The 14,676-nt window shown below is 41.5% G+C and overlaps 3 protein-coding genes across 4 annotated transcripts; 2 read left to right on the forward strand and 1 right to left on the reverse strand.

Moving 5' to 3' along the window:
* Window positions 1-931: 931 nt before the first annotated feature.
* LOC141003916 (uncharacterized) lies at window positions 932-2,034 on the reverse strand. Its single transcript, XM_073475396.1, has one exon. The coding sequence runs from the start codon at window positions 1,962-1,964 to the stop codon at window positions 1,314-1,316; it is 651 nt and encodes a 216-aa protein (XP_073331497.1). The 5' UTR covers window positions 1,965-2,034; the 3' UTR covers window positions 932-1,313.
* Window positions 2,035-6,864: 4,830 nt separating this feature from the next.
* Window positions 6,865-8,963, forward strand: LOC141003663 (RING finger protein 227). Of its 2 annotated transcripts, none has more exons than XM_073475078.1 (2): window positions 6,865-7,415; window positions 8,558-8,963. In XM_073475078.1, the coding sequence occupies exons 1-2, from the start codon at window positions 6,953-6,955 to the stop codon at window positions 8,614-8,616; spliced, it is 522 nt and encodes a 173-aa protein (XP_073331179.1). In that variant the 5' UTR covers window positions 6,865-6,952; the 3' UTR covers window positions 8,617-8,963. The 2 variants fall into 2 exon arrangements, with proteins under 2 accessions (XP_073331179.1, XP_073331178.1); XM_073475077.1 differs by having other exon boundaries at window positions 6,868-7,415; window positions 8,555-8,963.
* A 240-nt stretch (window positions 8,964-9,203) lies between these two features.
* On the forward strand, window positions 9,204-13,770 carry LOC141003790 (uncharacterized). The gene is made up of 3 exons (XM_073475254.1): window positions 9,204-9,383; window positions 9,516-9,586; window positions 10,874-13,770. Exons 1-3 carry the CDS (start codon window positions 9,355-9,357, stop codon window positions 13,720-13,722), a joined length of 2,949 nt encoding a protein of 982 aa, XP_073331355.1. The 5' UTR covers window positions 9,204-9,354; the 3' UTR covers window positions 13,723-13,770.
* Window positions 13,771-14,676: the final 906 nt, after the last annotated feature.

The following is a 14,676-nucleotide window of genomic DNA, read 5'->3' on the forward strand; positions in this document are numbered from 1 at the left end:
CAAAAGTTATTGATAAAATGTGAATAAAAATGAAGCAATAAAGCACATGTACTTTGAAATTATACTTAAATACAGTACTAAAGTAAATGTGGTTACATTCCATCACTGACAATGTGTTTTTTATGTCAAGTATTCATCAATGCATGACCAGAGAGGAATGTGCAGTATCAGTGTTGTTTATTTTATTGTCATATGTTCTCTAGCTCAACCAGATGTTAAAACTCTGGCACAGCATCAATCTTCTTTAAGAGCTTTAAACATTTGTAACTACAGCTGTCAGATAGATGCAATGAAATATAAAGTACAGAAGAGTAGACTGTTAAAAGTATTGATCCCTTTAATTCAACACAGATGGCAACCAGGCAACGTAAGCCACCGCCTCAAAAAGGCGCTGTGTTCATTGTGAGTTAGCTGGTTTGCAGTGCTTAAAGTAATTTAACTGAAATATAAAGGCCATAAGACGGGTCCTTTATTGTTATGTCTTTTTTTTTTTACATTTTCACTGCTGTATTTGTCATTAAATTGCACAGTTGTACTCATACGCATTTGATCAGCATCTCCAGTGTCAGCTCTACAACGAGCTGCAGTGGTTATCTGATTGTGAGCAACTTGAACTCATGAACTGGATTAAATAGATTAATCCATCACCATTAACAAGAACCAAAAGAGGAAACACATTAAGAAAGCCTTGCAATCACTTTAGCATCATTATACTAGTAAATGGCATCATTAAGGCCAATAAATTATCCAATCTGGCCTCCTGCATCCTCTCAGGCAGTTACATCATCACAGCCTGCAAAGTTATCCAAGTGAGACGCCATTGTTTTAAATGAGGACTCCTGGAGGTAATTTAATTCCTCATTGTAGGATAAGGAAATTAAATTCTTTATCATACAATTTGTTTATAACAATCCAGGAGACAGTGTAAATGTGCTGTGTAAGCCAGCTTTATTCAATTTATACATTGGCAGGACAGTCAGAGACAACTTTATCAAACCTTGGGGAAGAAAGCACATGTAGTTTTAAACCATTTTATTCACGTTCAGTTCCTCCATTTCCAGATAAACCACTAGAGGGAACTCTTCATCAGTCTATGATTGATGAACGAGCAACAAATATACAGTGAGTAAAGATTGGGGACATTCTACAAAATCAAAAGGAGAGTCAAAAATATCTGGATAAAAATATAATTGAAAAACATTTTTCAGTTTTATATTCTCTAAAATGTGTCAACCTACTTTCTACAGTGCGTTCCTGTAGCCTATATCATGACTTTATATCTGCTACACAAAAAAGATAAAACATGCTTCCTATTAAAACTTCCTGTTCAAGAAATGTGGCCCAAACACCACCCCGACCACGCAGGTGATCACAAACAGCACCCAGAAGATGACAGCCAGCAGCTGCACACAGACCAGCGTGTTCTTGCTCTGCTGTATGACCTCCTCTTCCCCAACCAGGCCTGGCGCCATGCCGTACAGCCTGTCCGGGTGCATCTGCTGCACCCGCAGGCTCACGGTGGGCAGGATGATGAAGCGGGTGTCCCTGCTGTCCCCCTCCAGGGAGAGCACCACTCTCTGGGTGACCGTGGCCAGGCGGGTCGGCTTGATCACGGGCAGGCAGAAGGCCCCTGGGGGCAGCCTGGCCAGGATGCGGGAGTTGCAGGGTAAGGAGAGGGCGTCACCGGCTTCCACAGGGGTGAGGTGGCGGCACAGGGGGCAGGGGATGGCTGGAGGGCTGTGAGGGTCGGTGGGCTCGCAGGGGCAGAGCTGGATCCTCTGGAGGCACTCGGTACAAAAGACATGGAGGCACTCCAGCATCCGGGGGCATTTGTTGTACTGGTTGTACTCCTGGTAGCAGATGGGACACTCTACATCCATGGGCTCCCCAGGGGTGGTGCAGGGGCCAGGTGCTGCTGCAGCTGGATCTCCCGGATAGGGAGCTGGCACAACTTCCCCTGTCATGAGTGGATAGCTTGGGAGCTCAGTGATGGCAAGATGCAACTTGTGGATGAATATTTAACAGAAGATGGTAAAATCTGTGAAGAGAAAACAACTTTAAGTCTACTTCTTTAGACTAAGAGAACTCCAGAGACTTTTAAATGCCACGTTCTCCTCTCCTGCTGCTTTGTTTCTTCTAAGTTTTATGAACAGATTCCAGACCCCATGAGTCATCGCATTCATCCATTTAACCACTCATCCACGTCTAACCAGTCCCCCCCCCCACCTACTCACAATGACCTAGAGTCCATGAAGTGTGTGCTGGCGTGCACGCTCGGAGCATGTCCAGAAAGTTTGGAAATGGATAACAAGAAAAACAACAAAATTAAGCAACAAGTCTTTGTAATGATTCTTGCTGCCCATGAGTGTGCGCACGTCCATCTTTCTCCACTCAGATTTCCATTTAAAGGGGCAGCTGATTATCAGTCAGCATATTAAACCAGTTGTATTTGTGTGGCTCTGGAGGAGCTTTATGTAGTATGAGAACATATCGTCAACGTCGAGAATTTTTAGAAGTAAGCTTGTGTTACAAATTGACGACATGGAGCTTGTTTTAACAAAACTCACTATTGAATCATGGGAAATGTAGTATCAGCTGGTAGCTTAAAGGGTAACCACCAATTTTATACATTAAAGTATTTAATTTATTTAGCCCTTAGCTAGTTAGCTCAGTTAGCTGTGAAGCTAGTGGTCCTGACTGGGAGCTCGGGGACCGGGGGAGTGTTAGTGTTTACGGTGCTAGCACAGGAGCTTTGGACCAGGACTGGCCAGAGGTAGCATGCTTACTCCATTAGATATCTTGCAACCCAATACATAGACATCATAATATCAAAAGCTGCTACTTATTCACATTCTGAGGATAATTTCCGTTAATTTCTGAACACTTTCAACTTAAATTCCTGCATATTCCCCCTTTAAGAAACCAAATACGCTAGTGTATTTCTCAACATGTCAAACTATTTCTTCTTCTATCCAGTTAAACTCTGTCATTTATAAAAACAAAGCCCTTGATTTGATTTGCTTTGCAGACTCTTTTATGTCCCTGCTCGTTGCTCTCATGGGACAACTACAAGCTTACTCGCGGGTAGATTGTTGCTTAGCAGATTGGGTCTCATTTGAATTGGTGCATGGCAACACATACTCAAACCCTTTTCTTTCATAAATAAACTAGACTTCCATAAAATCAGAGCAAAAACATAGGAGCCAAATATAATTTACAACAACAATAGGCATTTTGATTTACTCCAAAATCACATGGAACAAGAAAAAGAAGTTGTGGGATGGAAATGTTGAATTCAGCGCTGAATGGCTGCCCTGTATATTAAAACGAGCCCTCTTGTATCTATGTAGGCCACCAGGTTCAGTGAGATTACACAGAGAGAAACTGGCAGCCATCCATCTTTACATAGGAAGCAGATAAGAGAGCCACTTACCCACCACACACGGCTTTGATCAGAGCACAGTTTGATGCCCACCTCCGACCCAGGTACTTCCCCTCTCACAATTCATACTCATGTTGGCACAGCTCTCATCCTGGAGTGTCCCCCCCACCCTCTTCAAGTCTCTATCTCAATACTCTTCAGCTCCAGTACGTGTCTGAGCTTGGCTTGCTGGCAACCACCTGATTTCGCTCGTCCTTGTCTCCTGCCCCATGAGGCATCTCTGTGGTTTGCTCAGCAGTAATTAAACCCCTGGTGATGGGAAGGTAACCAGGACACACAAGACAGAAAATGACAGATTGAGAGTCTCTTGATCCGGACTTACTCGACTCCACTCGCATATTATGTTATTACGCTTCCACACAGTCAGCATGTTGGAGGTTTTAAATAGCAAGGTGTGGATTAGGGTGTAATTATTAACATCCTTACATTTTACATTGAAAGCAAGATGTAAAACATTTCTTCTGCTGAATGAAAATGATCACGTTTGCATGTTTATACCAGTGGGTGTCAGGTACAAATACCTAGTAAAGTAAATACATTTCAGGGACAGAACAGTCGTGTATGTTCAGAGCAGGGGTGTTCCTATGAAGTGTAAACAGCTGAGTTACTGACAGTAACCTGTACTACAGAATCTGTTGCACCCTGATTGAATTGACTGATTAAATTTCCTTGTAACCAGCTTGTCCTGTACTGACATGCTAGATGCCAGCTGTTTAGTGTTAGTCTGTCAACATGGTAGGTTTGCCCGTTAGAGCCCGACCAAAGCTTGGCTGATATTATCTTGGCCTATCATCAATATCAGCGTATATGCTGCCGTGGTGATACGAAACCTTTCTTCCAGAGATCGTAATGCAGAAAAAAAAAAAGTTCATTATCTCAGCCGAGGAGGTTATGTATTCACTCGTGTCTGTTTGTTTGTTTGTTGGTTTGTCACCAGGACAACACAAAAACTACTGAACAGACTTCCAGGGAACTTAGATGAAGGATGGGCCAAGAATAGAACCCATTATCTTTGGGTGTGGATCCCAATAAAGGGACAGATCCAGGAATTTTGTTCTAACAATCTTTATTTCCTATCTCTGTCTGCTACTTGTTTTAAAGCAGTCCACAGCTTAAGATGTCGTGGAAAATGTGATACGAACATAAACTTGATGACGATGATTGATGAAACCTTAGAGCGATATAAACAGACACAGTCGACTATAAATCAACTTAGCTTTTCGGTTTTCTGATTGTTTGTTTAAATGATTGACCACCATGAAGCTGATCATTTAAATGATGAAAACATGTAGAACTTGTGAATTTTAATCCTATTAATACACTAAAGTACAGGATGTGATATTCAGTGTATTCATGATTATGTTTATTTTGATATATCTGTTACACATTTAACAAGCTCTGGCTTGAGTTCACTTTGAAGCTTTCTGTGGCTGCGAGCTGAATTTTGGATGGTAGTTTGAGTGAGTCAGTGTCTGTGTTTCAACAAGCAGGAAACTAGTGGGTGTCAGGAACAAAAACCTAGTGAAAGTAAACAGAAGAGTCCATGTGTGTATGTTTAGAGCAGAGGAGATGTTCTGATGTACGTTCTTATGAAGTGTAAACAGGTGAATTATTGACAGATAAACGAAGTCACATAACCTGTACTCGTGATATGTTGCACCCTGATTGAATGATTTCCTTGTACAGTTCGTCCTGTACCGACATGCTGGACGCCTCCTCTGCTATGTTCTGTGTAATTATTTCTTAGTTCGTTACTAAGTGATCAAAACATAATCATCTAAGACAGCTGTTAAGATAGGATTCAAAGCTAATTAATGGCATACTTGCTTAGCCTGAGTTTCTCTGAGGTTATTTCATTACAAAGCCTAACACTATGTTATGAAGTGAAGACTTTGTGATGGATTTTTAAAGAAGTTATGAAGAAGAATTAAAACCAGACACACGAGAGAAGGTTTTAAAACCACCAGACGTAACAAAACATTTAAACCTTTTTCACCCCTACAGTGATTTGCAGTCCTCACACACACACACACACACACACATCAGACTGTATTAAAAAAAAAAAAACGATTCAATGAAAAACATGAATCTCCAATTATTTAATTTAGGTTTTCTTCACTCATGACTTTGAGCCAGCCTACCAGAAACTGAACTCAGGCATTGTTCATTTTATTTTCTGGCCCAAACCTCTGATTCGGACGGACTGTGACTGTTGCTTAAAGGCTCTCAGCAAAAGGTTAAACAATAAATACAGATGTTTATTATTCATTTTATAACAGTGAAGTACATACTACAGTCAGGCCTGAAGCAGTGGTTCCTAACACAACAACAATAAATATTTAATGAGGAATAGATCTGTGGCATTAGTAGAGCAAAACAAACATGTACAGAATGATTCGATAACGTGTCATAGAGGCTACTATGAAAACAGTTAAGAAAACAAATGTATTAAAATCCTTAGTGATTTGGATGTAACTCTTTTTGGACTTAATACTCTTACGTTGAAACTTAAAGTGACATGTTGTACCTGTTGTTTTAGAGGGTTGTTATCCCACAAGACACACTGTACAAGCATCTGTATACTATAATTATAGTCGAGCACACTTATATCTATCTTTCTTGTACTGTACTATAGAAGGCAGGGAGCAGAACATATGGTATACTTTGTTTTAAAATAGTGTTCAGTCCTTTGTGTCTTCAAATTGAGTCTTTTTACCAAGAAGACTGTACTGTACTGTCTAAATAATAAAGCATTAAAGGTTTCTTTTACTCTCCTCACTTTTTTGGTAAACACCTTTCTATTTTACGGTCATCCAAGTTGAAAAGCTGTGTTCAAGCATGACTAGATAGTTACAGTAAGTTCAACGCCGGTGACAAAAAGCGGTAAAGATCAGGAACAAAAGACTGCACGACTCAGGGTCTGTGATTGTTGGCAAGGGTTTCAGCCGGAAAGCACCATGAAAGGGCTGGAGTGAGATTGTTTGGGGATTACCATGGAGAGGGGAAGGGCTTACGTCATATCACACACACACACACACACACACACCCTTGAGTGTCAAGAGTGTGTGGACTTCTGACATGAATCCAAGTTAGATTAAGTAGGGGAAGTCTACAGCTGGAGTTTACTGAACTTTGAATAAAACTTGTGAAGCCTCTCAGAGAGAACACTCAGCTTCCAATCCAACATTTAATGATTAATCAGTAAAGTATGTTGCTCTGTCAGCCTGCACCTGGCTGTGCTCCTGTCCTATTATAATGACAGGTGTGTGACTGTGGAGATACGTGAGGGAGTGTGTGTGCTGGTCCCTGTGGTTTCATTGCATCACTTGTATTTTGAGCTTGATGACTCATAGGTTGTGTTTATTTGGCCCTGGTCTACTACGTTTCTCCTCTCCCTCCTCCCACACACGTCCTCACACCCTGTGGTATAAGTCTGGACAGCTCACCCCGTCTCACTTCATTCAAACCTTGAGATAAATCAGTGAGGAGCATCACAGATCAAACAGCAGCATGTATTCAGAGCTTGAGTGCGGGATTTGTTACCGGACCTTCAACGCAGGTCGGCGGTGTCCCCGGGAGCTCCAGTGCAAACACAGCTTCTGTGAGAGCTGCCTGTTGGCCCTGTCACGACCCCTGGGCTCCGGTGAGGACGCGTCCATCGACTGCCCGCTGTGCCGACACACCACGTCCATCTCCGGAGAGGGGAAGATCAGAGCCGAGCTGAGGGTGGACGAGTGCGTCCTGGAGCGGCTGTTAGCCGCGGGAGTCCTCGACCAGGAGGACCCGGAGGAGGAAGAGGAGGAGGGTGACGTTCAAGACGGCTGTGACGACAGCGAGGAGGGGCAGCTTCCCGAGAGCGCAGCCGAGGAGAGCGACTCTTCCGCGGGCTCCAGAGGAGGGAGGCTCCGGCGGTCTTGTCGGAAAGTTTGGCAGAAGATAAGCGGGAAGAGCTCACGGCCGAGGGGCGGAGAAAGTAAGTGGCTCATAGTAGTTTTTGTCTTGTCATGTTGTTGAGGTGTGAAACATTAGGGAGCTCTTAAAATGAACATTTTGAGAATGAAGTTTGGTGGGGTGACCACAACAACAGTGGGCTCATCCTACAGGTGACAGAAGTCTAGCTTCAGTGTCACTGTGCCACATTTCGTTACATAATCCACTATCTTTTACATTTTCGTCTACAAAAACATAACTTATGTATAACTTGAACTTTTAGTACCTAGTTTTTAACCCCTGTTGTTGGGGCAAAACATTAGGAAGTTCTTAAAATGAGTATTTTGAGAATGAAGTTTGGTGGGCGTCACTACAATAACAGTGGGTTACTCATACAGGTTTTACAGGTGACAGAAGGACACAACCACCTCAGTGGTGTAGTGCAAAGTTTAGGTTCAGCTTCAGTGTCAATTGACACATTTAATGAAATATTTTTTTACATTTTCTCACACAAAAACAAGCTTTTACGTATAATTTTGACTTTTTAGTATCTAGTTTTGGACTTGTCTCATTGGGGCAAAACATTAGGGAGTTGTTGAAATGAACATTTTAAGAATGCAGTTAGATGGGAGTGTATTCATACAGGCTTTTAAGTCGACAACAATCTTAGTGACGTAGCACAAAGTTTAGGATTTTAGTTTCCGTGTCAGCTTCTGTGCAAATGTTGCCACATTTGATAAATTAATCCATTACTTTTACATTTTCTTAGACCAAAACAAAGCCTCTATGTATGATTTTAACTTTTTAGTAGGCTATCTAGTTTTTAACTTAACGTCATGTTGTTGGGGCGAAACATTAGAGCGTTCTTAAAATGAACATTTTGAGAATGCAGTTTGGTGGGCGTGACCACAGAAGCAGTAGGCTACTGATTCACGCTTTTGTTTTAAGGCTGTCAAGTTGGCAGAAAAGTACACAACTCGCAAAGTTTAGGATTTTAGTTTCCAATCTAGCATCTATCATCCATCATGTCTTACATTTTCTCATAGAAAAAGTTAACAAATCTGTAATTTTAAATGTTGAATACCCAAAATATGTACCCCACACCGAACAGAATGTTTTATTATAAAAAGAAATAGTGGATGTATAAAATGTTCTAATCTAATTTGTCCTGTTTTCTTTTAGCAGACTGTCTAACCAGTGATGACATGAGGAACCTCGCCATGATGTCCTGCTTCATGTTTTAAGGAGTCTACAGCTTCAGATACCCTGGATAATGTGATACTAGCCTATATTTATTTTCAAGATATCCTGTGCAACATGGACTTGAATCATGAAGACGATGAAACCTGGACACATGGACACATTCAACCATGATTTAAGTTAACTTTTCAGCTTTCTGCTTGCCTTTTTAAATGATACCACTAAGTTGCTGATACAGTCAAATGAGAAAAAAATGTGAATTGCCAAAGTTGCCCATTTTAGGCCTATTAATGCACTAATGTATGTGATATTTATTATTTTCATGACTGTATTTATTTGATATATTTGTTACATATTTAAGGAAAAATAAATAAGCTCTGATTTGAATTCACTTTTTCTGTGGCTGCATGCTGAATTGTGGATGGGCGTTCGAGTGAGTCACTTTTTGCATCATAAAAACAATGGTGTAATGTGTGTATGTGTGTGTGTGTGTGTGTGCAAAATCACAGTTGCAACATCATGTTCGATCAAGTCTAGGCCACAGTATTCTACAATGAATCAGCTAAAACAGGAAAACCCCTTTCAGACAACTCCAGGAAGTGGGTCACTTGAGGCCAGGTGAGGAGCATTTCCTCCAATCAGACTCACAACCAGCAGCAGTGTCAGAGCTCAGTGACTCATTTCTTTGACAAGTAAAACAAATGGGCTGACAACACTACTACAACTTACCTTTATGGTCGTTTCTTGACAACCTTAAAAAACCTAGGAGGAAACTGACCATCATGTTCGAAAACTCTGCTCCCTACTCAAGGTAAATATCCCCGTTTTACGAGCCTTGTGCACATGCAGTCATAAAATCTGAAAATGTTTTTTGATTGACAGCATTATGATTCCCATAAATTACAAAAATACTCCAGTGAGTGTTTTTTTGTCTCCTCTGCAGACTCTTGTTTGTCTTTGCGCTGGTCTGTGCAGCTGTCATACCGTTCGTCATGTGTTCAGATGATGCAAGAGGTGAGCGCTATCAGGCCAGTATCTGCCAGACCAATTCTGCCGCGTGTGCAGTTTCAGTGAGCTGATGCTCATCTTAATGACTCTCTGAGAGACGTCATGACTCGTGTTGGCTGATAGATAGAGGTGAACGTGTTTGTTAACTTAAAGCTGCAGCTGTTTGATTTATAGATATTTTCACAGGCATGTCTTTTAACTTTAAGTTTTATGTTGGCAGTGAAACAAAAGTGTAGAGAGATATGGATTTTACTTTATGAGATTTAAGTAAACAAATCTGGAAATGTATTTGTTCTTTCTACATAGCGATTCAGATTATATTTAACTAAAACCAGGGTATAGAGAGGTGAATTCCTGTCCCTTCTGGTGTGCACCATGACACCTTATTCATCGCACGATTTAAAATGATTTGTCTCGCCATAGACCATATTCACTCAACATCCATTTTCCTCTGATGTCTCACTTGTGGCAAGGAACCTCAAAAAGAAGGAAGGGTCATCACGTCACTGAATCTTACTTTGGGGCCAGACTGTGGTGCCTGCTGTATTGAAGTCTACGGGAGATGCATGGATAAACACACTAAAACACAACATCTCTACGTTGTATGACATCTTGATGAAGAAATGTCTCCAGACTGATTTTTTTTCTCAAATGATTGACAAGGCTGATAATATTGTGCCCAAAAGTGGCAGGTCCGACCTAATATTGCTGATGAGACTGCAATGACACTGTGAACAGGAACCTTTCCCGAATTAAATTGAGGGACAAACAACATGCCAATTTTATGATTTTTTTTTTTTTTAAATCAGTCGTTCACCAAAGCAAGCAAGATTCAGTGAAATAATGACCCTTCTTTTTTAGGCTCCTTGGCTCAGGGTGGGACGTTTGAATGCTGGAATAATGTTATGTTGCTGTGTACCTGGTTGCAAATTCCATAAAAGTAAGAAATCTGACAATTTGTTATCATTTCACCACTTCCTGATTGAAAAGAAGATGGAAAAGGGAAAATCTGAAGGGACAAGGGACAGCCATATTTAAAGACAAAATATCATATTCAATAACCCACTTACTTTTGCATTTAATCATTCCCTAGCTAACATTACCATTTGATTACATCCTGATTGTAGATATTTTGGAATTAACATCTATCTTATTGTATTGTGTAACTCTACTTCAAACCAAGACATTTTTCTTTTAGTATTTCTACAGCATCACAGTTATTATTTACCTGTATAACAACATTACAAAGAATAAATAGTTGTGTCTTATGTTGACATTCTTTTCCACTTTTAGGCAGTCCCATATCAACCCAAGTGGACAATGGAGTGCAACACAATGTCCCGAGACATGTGTACACCCCATACAGTCATCATCTGTTTACTGCTCTGCCATTACCCGAAACTGGACTCCACGCTGGAACTCGCAGTGAAACTGATACAAGCAGGAATTATAAAGAGGCCTTGTCAATCATTCACCATCAATCAAACCCTCCACGGTTTAGTTATCAAAACGTCCCAGATAACAGACACTCCCGAGAGGGAACAACTGGAGCGCAGAGTGAAGTGAGGTCAGCAAACAGCATTTTCACCGGACAAAGCTTTGAGAGACGGCAATCCGAAGTAAATCACCACCCATTCTCTCGAGGAGTAGGGCAAAGTGGAAATTCCTATTATTCACCCCCAGTGATCGTTAGGAAATCATCTCACAATGCCAGTCCCTTTCATCAGAGCTCTCGTCCATCTCAAGTCTGGGACCTCAAAGATGCTCAAAAATCCTCCAACAAAGAAAGACTTCCTGGAAATAACCCTCCAAAGGTGGCTGAAGATGAAACAGTCTGGCAACCCTCTCGCTCTTCTCTTTTTTCATCCCAGGCTGGTAGATATTGGAGTACTTCACCGCCAACTTCAAGATGGCATTACAGTGGCTATGAAGAGACAAATGAGCTTGCTGCGGTCGGGCTGCTGAGCACATCTCGCGGGGTTCAATCAAGCAAATTTTTCGGCTTAGCGAGTCAAACTGCCCCTCGTGCGCCATCAATCAGCAAAAGCTTCGACACCTCTGTTATTAAAGGCAATCCAAGCCCAGAAAAACTGGCACCATCCATCACAGATTTCTCCCAGGGGTTGCACTCTGCGAGCAGCAGCAAGACACCGAGATACAGAAAGGTCCAGTCGTATCTGTTCAAGGACTCCCAGGCCTCTTCTGATGGACGTGAGAAAGTTAATACAGCCACTGGTGATGGACACAGGGCTTTTCCCACAACACCTCATAAGCAAACTCCCACTGATGCTCAAGTTTACGGCAGGTTTTCTTCCAATTTTAAACAATCAAAGACAGGAGAGCCAACCAAGGAAGTGCAACATCTCTCTAACTATGCCAATCCACTGTATCATAACGCATATATGGCCCAGTATGGGGCTCACACAGATAGTTTTACCAAATATCAACACACTACCCCAGAAACTCTTGCTCAAATGTCAGTACATCCTGCTCCAGGGACAGACAACCCCATGCAAAGTTTCCTCCCCAGACCTCATGCAGATTTCCAGGGTAACTATGCCCCTGGCAGTGGGAAATCTGTTGTAAGTAGCCTGGTTAATACGACCACAAGAGGATCTATGACTGCATACAAACCTGGGCAAACCACTAAAAGCATCTATGGCTTCAGAGGATTCAAAAATGCTCCGTTGAGAGCTGTGAAGGAGCCATCTATCCTCTCCTCCGATGGCTCTAATGAAAGGACCAACTCTCAACGATACAGCTTCGACAAAGGGAAGTTTAAAATCGCAAACATACACCCATCTTTGTCAGCAAAGTATAGTTTTGGCCAGAGAAAGGTGTCTACTACACCAGCAAAACTTGAGAGGACACCCACAGATTATTCCTCACCGCCTTCTGGCACTTTAGATCTTGTCCAAACCACTCCAAGGCCGTTCCCATCGAGATTTAAGGAAGCCAGGCCTCTGATGCCTGAAAGTGATGCGGGTCTGGACAGCAATCCAGATCGCAGGCAGTACAGAATCCACAAAAGGATTTATGGTCTCAAAGGATTTGGCACTCGACCACTCGAGGGAGCCAAATCTTCAGTTAGTGAAGCAGAGAAGTCTACCAGAGTCCAGCAGGGTTTTGAAGGATTTAGACATAGAGGCTCACAGATCTGGCAACACAGGTGGTACAATAAAACAAAACCAGGTAGCAGCCGTGTATCCACAATGAGTCCAACTGAACAAAACAGTGAAGACCTGCAATCACCGTTGAAGGCGGTGGGAAGCGCTGAAGCAGTCACCAGATTTACACCTGACAAATACAAAAATACCCACAAAATCTATACCCATCTGGGATTTCACCCTGTCCAAAAGAGAATTGGAAATGCTACAACTCAAACACACTGGAAGTACAGAGAACAAAATCCAGCTACAGCATCTGCAAGTCACAGAATCTCCTCAGCTTATCCCAGATCAGCAGGAGGTATACAATCTGAGCCAAGACCACCCAACAAAACCAAACCTTTTGCAATGAAGCCGAGCCCACTCAACAGTTCCACCAGCAGCACAGTGAGAGGCAAACGTGTAAGAGGAAAATACACTTCTGTCAAAGAGCTCAATGGATCTACCTCCCTAACTAATGGTGCTGGAAATGTACCCATAGTCAGGCTGCTCAAGCGGCCTGCCAGAGTCAAAGCTGTCATGTACACTGATATTCTGGGAAGTGCTTCGTTCAGTGGTGTCAGAGGTATAACCCAGACACCAATCACACCGGCTGATAAGGATAATTTTCCAAACACTTCAACAAGGATGAAGGAAAAAGAAGCTCCGGGTGATTGGACCTTGAACTCTGAGGACGCTGTGCTTAGCAGAGAAAACAAGAGCAGAGGTCCTGAAGATGAGGTCGATTTTAGTAGTGTTGAGATGAACAAGTCGGGTGTTAGAAATGAAGGAGATGACAGTGATATGAAAACATCTGACTTATTCCTGGATAATGAAGGCAGTGGAAGTGGGGGATTTGATATGTCTGATGTTTTTTCAGCTGATCCCACAAAGACTCAGGGAGTTGGTGAAGATTTGTTAGAATTAGATTATCTACGTATATCAACAGGGAACATCTCCTTCAAGTCAACAAAACTATCCCCAACGGAGAAATGAGAGAAACCTGTTGAAGTATTATGTGGCAATAAAAGTTGGAAAAACTTGTCGAGGTTATCATAATTCATGCATGAAAGGGTTAAGATGTACTGTTTTAAAGGATACGTTCACCCAGAAATGAAAATTAAATCATAATCTACTCACCACCATGCAGATGGAAAGTCAGTCGTAGTTGACAAAATAAGGCATTTCTGGAGCTTCACAACGAAACAGTGTTGCAGCATTCTCCTAAACAACTGCTGTAGATGGGGACTTATTTTAAAATAAAATTTAAAAAACAATAGAAAAATAAATGTCTGGCGTAATTCAAGTGAATGAATTTGAAAACATGGTATTCACACCCTTTTAAAGCCAAAATCTTCACTGTAGCTGCCAAGCTCAAAGCATTACCCAGCATTGAAGGTGTGAATAACGTCTTATTAAATCATTTTCTACTATCTACTTCAGTTTTTTGCTCCAGGAAATGAGTGAGTAGATAATGACTGAATTTTTATTTTTGGGTGAACTTATCTTCCAACATGTGCTACCATATTTAATACCATCATATTGTCCAGAGTTGATTTGCAAAAGCTTTTAGTAAGTAGTCCTTTATTCGATCAACGGAAAATGAAACGTTAACTTTCTTGATAATTGATCATCCGAGTCACTTTTCAAGCCAAAGTGCCTGTATAGCTATTGCCATAGTATAATGGATAGTGAAAATAACTGTTAGTTGCAGCCCTATGAAGTCCATCGGCTCAAGGGACGTGCTTTTTATGTGACAATACATAAATTGGCTCTTTCCAAGATTGCTTCAGGTTCCTGGTACCCCTACTGATTCATTCATTGTGGTTAAAAAAAAAAAAAAGCCATCTGGCATGACAAAGTGATTACAAGAAATGCTGGGAATTATCTGAAAATACTATGTTATCATGTACATCATGCGGCATTTTTATTAAATGACATCCTCCGAGT

The sequence above is a fragment of the Pagrus major genome, chromosome 10, assembly GCF_040436345.1.
Source record: "Pagrus major chromosome 10, Pma_NU_1.0".
Lineage (NCBI taxonomy): Eukaryota > Metazoa > Chordata > Actinopteri > Spariformes > Sparidae > Pagrus > Pagrus major.

Excerpts from the sequence above, each read along its gene's own strand:
- LOC141003916 (XM_073475396.1), bottom strand. The coding sequence starts at position 1,964 with ATGACAGGGGAAGTTGTGCCAGCTCCCTATCCGGGAGATCCAGCTGCA.
- LOC141003663 (XM_073475077.1), top strand. The coding sequence starts at position 6,953 with ATGTATTCAGAGCTTGAGTGCGGGATTTGTTACCGGACCTTCAACGCA. Across the intron at positions 7,416-8,554 it reads ACGGCCGAGGGGCGGAGAAA|CAGACTGTCTAACCAGTGAT; the intron begins GTAAGTGGCTCA and ends GTTTTCTTTTAG.
- LOC141003790 (XM_073475254.1), top strand. The coding sequence starts at position 9,355 with ATGTTCGAAAACTCTGCTCCCTACTCAAG. Across the intron at positions 9,384-9,515 it reads AACTCTGCTCCCTACTCAAG|ACTCTTGTTTGTCTTTGCGC; the intron begins GTAAATATCCCC and ends TCTCCTCTGCAG. Across the intron at positions 9,587-10,873 it reads GTGTTCAGATGATGCAAGAG|GCAGTCCCATATCAACCCAA; the intron begins GTGAGCGCTATC and ends TTCCACTTTTAG.